Source organism: Lampetra fluviatilis, chromosome 7 (genome assembly GCF_964198595.1).
Source record: "Lampetra fluviatilis chromosome 7, kcLamFluv1.1, whole genome shotgun sequence".
NCBI classification, from domain to species: domain Eukaryota; kingdom Metazoa; phylum Chordata; class Hyperoartia; order Petromyzontiformes; family Petromyzontidae; genus Lampetra; species Lampetra fluviatilis.
In genome coordinates, this window is record NC_136281.1 from 2,529,795 (window position 1) to 2,536,880 (window position 7,086).

A 7,086-nucleotide genomic window follows, 5' to 3' on the forward strand; every position below is an offset into this window, starting at 1 on the left:
CTCACTGTACGCGCCAACCCGGCCGAGAGCACAAGGACGCGGGGACACGGGCACACACACAAGAAGACGCGCCGCTGTCCGTCAAAGCTGTCTCGACGCGAGCTCAAGTTCGGCCGGGAACCCTCTTTGCTAATTAAGTGTATGCGCCGTGACTGCAAGCTATCCAAAAGCCGCTTACGCGCGATACATTACCAGAGAATTATTTCCGCCCGTCGACGGCGACGTGCGTGCAAGACGCAGCATTCGCGTGTGCAATTGATTGAGCGACATGCTCTGTGCCGAAGCAGGACTCGCTGACCGCCAAATGCATTAACACCACACACGAGCGCATGCATTCCCCGCCGAGGGGTTTCAAGCACGAGTTGGTTTCGAGGGCTGAGCCGCGCCGTGAGCGCTGCCCGTGGTGCTGAAGAGGGCGGCGGCTGCTGCCGCTGTTGCTGCCGCTGCTGCTGTTGCTGCTGCTGCTGCTCTTGCTGCTGCTGTTGCTGCTTGCTGGACGCGGGGCTCAGCCCGTGGAGCTGAAGAGTCGCTGTGCGGACATCGCAGCCCCGTGCCGCTCCGCCCGCGAGCGGTCGCGACTGGGGGATGCGTTTCAAGCGCCTCTCTTGACGCCCACAATGCGCGCCGCGGTCGCGTCTCTGCTGCTGCTGCCGCTGCTGCTCGTCGCGAGCCGGGCCGCGGCGCTGGGCCTCTTCCCACGCCTGGAAAACGTGGCCGCCTTCAGGCCGGTGAGGCTAACGCCCCCGGGCGCGACCTGCGGCCTCTCGGGTCCGACCACCTTTTGCTTCCCCAGTCCCGGCCCCGGCGAGGGAGGAGGAGGCCCGGCGTGCAGGCCGGCCCTGTGCGCCAACGCCTGCCCGCACCGCGCCGCAACGCCGCCGCACTCCACGCTGGGCTCGCGCTCGTGGGCGGGCGAGCCCGGGGCGTGCGCGGCCGTCGATCCGGGGGGCCAGGGGCCGTCCGGCGCTGGGGCAGGAGAGCCGGTGCTGCGGTTCGCCGAGGACGGCGACTGCCTCGCGACTCTGCCCAGCGAGTCCCTGGGAGCCGCCGCCTCGTTCACCGTCGCCGTTTGGCTCCAGAAGGAGGGGACCGGCCTGGCGTGAGTAAAAGGGGGTCCGCGGTTGCGTGGGCGCATACGGGTAAGGGGGGGGGGCACAACTAGGTCGTGCCGCGCAAGTTTTGAGGTCGCTTTGAACTTGTCGGCGGCTCGGCTGCGCGCAGCAGCAACAGGTGGCTGCGCTCGTTCGCGATTCGCGAATGTTCATTACAGCGTCAGAGTGAATCTCGTGGCCTGTGCACCACCACCGCCACCACCACCAACCACTTCAGTCGTACACGGATATCTTGTCAAGGTAACGAGCTGTCGTGCACGACACGGTTGCGTCGAGTTCACTGTGGGGTGGTGGTCGCCTTGCGCGGCCCTCGCAGGCGAGGCCTACGCGATAGCGCGCTGATCACACGCGGACACACGCTCACAGCCGAATTATCCCAGTAGCAATAGTAGCTACATGTGTAGTAGCTACATGTGTAGTAGCTACACGTGTAGTAGCTGCATGTGTAGTAGCTGCACGTGTAGTAGCTGCATGTGTAGTAGCTGCACGTGTAGTAGCTACACGTGCAGTAGCTACACGTGCAGCTACTACACGTGCAGTAGCTATACGTGCAGTAGCTGCACGTGTAGTAGCTACATGTGTAGTAGCTACACGTGTAGTAGCTGCATGTGTAGTAGCTACACGTGCAGTAGCTGCACGTGCAGTAGCTATACGTGCAGTAGCTACACATGTAGTAGCTACACGTGTAGTAGCTACACGTGTAGTAGCTACACGTGTAGTAGCTACACGTGTAGTAGCTACACGTGTAGTAGCTACAGATGCTACAAGCCTCGCACTTTCAAGGGCCCCGTGCTAAACGCTTTCAAGCTATCAATTCCGGTTCAGTGATTCTGCACTTGCTCTGCTACTATAGTACTGTACCACCTTCAACTTTTATGAACGACTGGGTGTTTACGGTTATCGATTTGTCGTATTATCTGGCCGTGTAGCAAATGAAAAAATACAATAACTTTACTATGCAAGTTAAAAATGTACGTGTTTTAATATTGAAGTGTGTTTTTTTTTATAACATATGCTACAGGCCGCGCACGAGCTTATTACGCCACTGAAGGCGTGTGCAGTGCATGCAGCAGCACACGCTACATCGCCTTGCCCGTTGAAACAAAACGATCTTTCCATTTAAAGCTTTGGTGGCTGCAGGGATTCATATGCTTGGTTCTTTCGGTAAAGTCGCGTATTTTTATTATTTTATTATTTCCCTCCTACGTGACTTTACCGAAAGAACCAAGAATACGAAACGATGTTGTTTGTGGAACGGTCGGTGTGGCCAGGACCATCATCGAGAAGGCCACGGAGGGGCGGACTGTGTTCAAGTTGGAGGTGGCGCCCGACGAGGTCAGGTTTCACTACCACACGGCGGAAGGTCCGCAGGGTCCCCTCGTCATCAACGCCACGGACAGGTTCCCCCCGGGCCGCTGGACTCACCTCACTCTCCAGGTGCGCGTGCACCTCTCAGTGGCGTGTGGTGTGTGTGTGTGTCCCTCTGCACGTGTCTGTGTGTCCCTCTGCACGTGTATGTGTGTTTGTGTCCCTCTGCACGTGTCTGTGTGTGTGTGTGTCCCTCTGCACGTGTCTGTGTGTGTGTGTTCCTCTGCACGTGTCTGTGTGTGTGTGTGTGTCCCTCTGCACGTGTCTGTGTGTGTCCCTCTGCACGTGTCTGTGTGTGTGTCCCTCTGCACGTGTCTGTGTGTGTCCCTCTGCACGTGTCTGTGTGTGGTGTGTGTGTCCCTCTGCACGTGTCTGTGTGTGTGTCCCTCTGCACGTGTCTGTGTGTGTGTGTCCCTCTGCACGTGTCTGTGTGTGTGTCCCTCTGCACGTGTCTGTGTGTGTGTGTCCTTCTGCACGTGTCTGTGTGTGTGTCCTTCTGCACGTGTCTGTGTGTGTGTCCCTCTGCACGTGTCTGTGTGTGTCCCTCTGCACGTGTCTGTGTGTGTCCCTCTGCACGTGTCTGTGTGTGTCCCTCTGCACGTGTCTGTGTGTCCCTCTGCACGTGTCTGTGTGTGTCCCTCTGCACGTGTCTGTGTGTGTGTGTCCCTCTGCACGTGTCTGTGTGTGTCCCTCTGCACGTGTCTGTGTGTGTGTGTCCCTCTGCACGTGTCTGTGTGTGTCCCTCTGCACGTGTCTGTGTGTGTGTCCCTCTGCACGTGTCTGTGTGTGTGTGTCCCTCTGCACGTGTCTGTGTGTGTGTGTCCCTCTGCACGTGTCTGTGTGTCCCTCTGCAAGTGTCTGTGTGTGTGTCCCTCTGCACGTGTCTGTGTGTGTGTCCCTCTGCACGTGTCTGTGTGTCCCTCTGCACGTGTCTGTGTGTGTGTGTCCCTCTGCACGTGTCTGTGTGTGTCCCTCTGCACGTGTCTGTGTGTGTGTGTCCCTCTGCACGTGTCTGTGTGTCCCTCTGCACGTGTCTGTGTATGTGTCCCTCTGCACGTGTCTGTGTGTGTGTGTCCCTCTGCACGTGTCTGTGTGTGTGTCCCTCTGCACGTGTCTGTGTGTCCCTCTGCACGTGTCTGTGTGTGTGTGTCCCTCTGCACGTGTCTGTGTGTGTCCCTCTGCACGTGTCTGTGTGTGTGTCCCTCTGCACGTGTCTGTGTGTCCCTCTGCACGTGTCTGTGTATGTGTCCCTCTGCACGTGTCTGTGTGTGTGTGTCCCTCTGCACGTGTCTGTGTGTGTGTGTCCCTCTGCACGTGTCTGTGTGTTCCTCTGCACGTGTCTGTGTGTGTGTGTGTCCCTCTGCACGTGTCTGTGTGTGTCCCTCTGCACGTGTCTGTGTGTGTGTCCCTCTGCACGTGTCTGTGTGTATGTCCCTCTGCACGTGTCTCTGTGTGTGTCCCTCTGCACGTGTCTGTGTGTACGTGTCTGTGTGTACGTGTTTGTGTCTGGATGAACGTGTCTGTGTGTACGTGTTTGTGTCTGTGTGTACGTGTCTGTGTATGTGTGCATTTGTGGATGTGTGTCCCTCTGTGTGTACGTGTCTGTGTGTCCGTGTTTGTGTCTGTGTGTACGTGTATGTGTGTGTACGAGTCTGTGTGTCTGTGTGTACGTGTCTGTGTGTCCCTCTGTGTGTACGTGTCTGTGTGTACGTGTCTGTGCGTGTGTACGTGTCTGTGTGTCCGTGTTTGTGTCTGTGTGTACGTGTCTGTGTGTGTACGAGTCTGTGTGTCTGTGTGTACGTGTCTGTATGTCCCTCTGTGTGTACGTGTCTGTGTGTACGTATATGTGTGTGTGCATTTGTGGATGTGCCTTCAGGGTGCGCACAGCCCTCGCGCGAGCGCCGTGCTGACATCGACGCAACGGCGGCTGTCGTCTCTCCGTGTGTCTGTGGGGTGCGCTAGTCAGAGCCGTCCCAAGGGCGACCGCCCCGGGCCCCTTGCTTTGTTGGGGGGGGGGCGCTTCGACGTTACGGTGTCAGATGTAATACTTCCGGTTTAGTTTGAAGAGCGTCGGTCGTGATTTGCCCGGTGACCGGCATCCCTCTGGGCACCGTGCTGGCAGTAGTTGGCAGTGATTAGCTCACTGCGCTACGAAACCGCGACCCGAGTTCTATTCCCGCACACGGCCAACGCCAGTGACGATGATTGTCTGAACCACTCCTGGGCCTCCCCTCGGTCGACTCGGCCTCAAACTAGTACCTGGTGCAGTGTGTAAACATCAACACTGGGGAGACAAAGGCGGCCGAGCGGGGTCCTGGCCGTGCCTTCCTTCATAGGTGCTCGCTCACAGCAGCTCCTGAATGTAGTCTGCTGTTGGACAAATGGGTGAAGAGCAGAGGGCGTAGCTTGGAACAAGACGAGGCACAGTGTTTTAAGAACACATTCCTGCGGAGGGAGCTGGTAGGAACGTTGGGTTGCTCGGTCAATGGCCAGGGTCAACGGCGGCGTGGTGTATTCCGCAAATATAGCCGACTGTGAGGGCGAGCACAAGCCGGCGTGAGTAGGTTAAACGTTGAGTTTTATAAGGGCACCACGGGGTGACCAGGCCCGCCCCACCCAGCCCCACCCTCCCCACCCAGCCCCTCCCCACCCTCCCCTCTCCACCCAGCCCCACCCCTCCCATTTTTGAATGCACGACGGACGGACACAATAATCCCCTGTGGGCTGGTGGAACCAGGAGGTTCCTACCAGTAAAGATAATGACCTTCGATCCAGTAAAGGAGTAGCATGGTCATATTTGCATGCTATGAGTAGCACCCTGAGTAGGACTAACAGCTGCATCTTGGAGACGCTGATGTTTTAAGTGGAAATCTGCAGCCCCGGTCAAAACACACTTGCAATGGTCAAGCCACGAGGAAAATGATTTTTTTAATCAACGAGCGGAACTGTTGCATATATTCGAGCAAGTTGGGATTCGTGACAATTTGACCATATACGAAGTATAAAATACAACTCCGCAAACCATCGATCTCGTACCCATTGTGATCCATACAGTCGGCACAAATGTTTCAAGAGAAATAATAATCATGATTAACCAATTGTTGAAATGTAGTAAGAGCGAAGGCAAGGGTATACGTGGTATCACTAATGTCGTGAAGCATTGATAGTATAAAAGTTGTCTGCATAATTAAATATATAACACGATATATCTATAATTTGTACAGAACAAAGAAATATTGGGATTGTGTTCACAATGATCGGCGTTGCATTTGTAACCAACGTTTTTATTGTTAAATGTGATTGTGCACCTTGATTACGCGTTGTACAACATGGGCACGATGTGCCACCTGACAGGTTTGTTGTGTAGATAAGATGGTAACACGGACTCTGGCCGCAGGTGTCTCGGCATCCTTGCTGCTTAGACCTGTCCTGGGTGTAACTCTATCGACGCGATAGGGTTGCTGGCAAAGTAATTGCACGGAGTGATATGGCCCTGCTAGGGAACATGCCTTGCAGACAGGCGATACCATCTGGAACCTCCCTGCTCTGCACAGATCCTCATGCCGTGCTCGAATTTAAGCAGCCCTCTTTGTTTTGTAATGTAAATACCAGAATGTATCACGTGTCCTTTGCTGGTTTCTAAAGTCAAGTTACTCACGTGCTCTCAACAAATCGCTATCGACACCCGTGTCCATAAATCAGCTGTCGACCCATGGGAGAAATACATCGACGTGTTTTGGTTCGGAAGGGTGCAGAGGCACAAAGAACCGGGGTACACATCCTCCAAATGACCGACGCGTACGAGCTTAACCGTAGCGATCCCCAGCTGTGATCTCGGGAATGAGGGAGACAAGACAGAGGCAGAGAGAGAGAGAGACATATGGAGAAGAATACGGGTAAACAGAGCGAGGAAAGGAGGGCAAGAGATGGCGGGCAGAAAAAAATGCCACGGGGGGAGGAGACCCTAAAGTTTTCGAACGCATGCGTACACTTCCAACTGCGCTAGGCTGGTTTTTAAACTCGACAGAAGCGCACGTCGCAAAGTTAAGAGCTCATTGTGCGTTCGTTTTGTTACGGCGCTTGCCATCGTGACTGTCGCCTCCGCGTCACTCTGCGGGAGATGTGATGTGGATGAGCCTTCGTGCCACAGGCATGCCCCGTCAGGGTTACGCGCATCGGGGTTGTGTGGGTTGGGGTTGTGAGGGTTGGGGTTGTGTGGGTTGTGTGGGTTGTGTGGGTTGGGGTTGTGTGGGTTGTGTGGGTTGGGGTTGTGTGGGTTGTGTGGGTTGGGGTTGTGAGGGTTGTGTGGGTTGTGAGGGTTGGGGTTGTGAGGGTTGGGGTTGTGAGGGTTGGGGTTGTGTGGGTTGGGGTTGTGTGGGTTGTGTGGGTTGGGGTTGTGTGAGTTGTGTGGGGTTGTGAGGGTTGGGGTTATGAGGGTTGGGGTTGTGTGGGTTGGGGTTGTGTGGGTTGGGGTTGTGTGGGTTGGGGTTGTGTGGGTTGGGGTTGTGGGGGTTGGGGTTGTGGGGGTTGTGTGGGTTGGGGTTGTGTGGGTTGGGGTTGTGTGGGTTGGGGTTGTGGGGGTTGGGGTTGTGGGGGTTGGGGTTGT

General features: G+C 55.8%; 1 protein-coding gene across 1 annotated transcript in view; it reads left to right on the forward strand.

Annotated features, from left to right (window-relative positions):
• The first annotated feature begins 537 nt into the window (after positions 1-537).
• The window catches only part of USH2A (usherin), a 112,258-nt gene continuing 105,709 nt past the window's right edge, over positions 538-7,086 (forward strand). The window contains exons 1-2 of the mRNA XM_078858151.1: positions 538-1,099; positions 2,384-2,549. Of these exons, the coding sequence (XP_078714277.1) occupies positions 618-1,099; positions 2,384-2,549 (648 nt within the window). The 5' untranslated portion in view covers positions 538-617. The remainder of the gene's footprint in view (positions 1,100-2,383; positions 2,550-7,086) is intronic.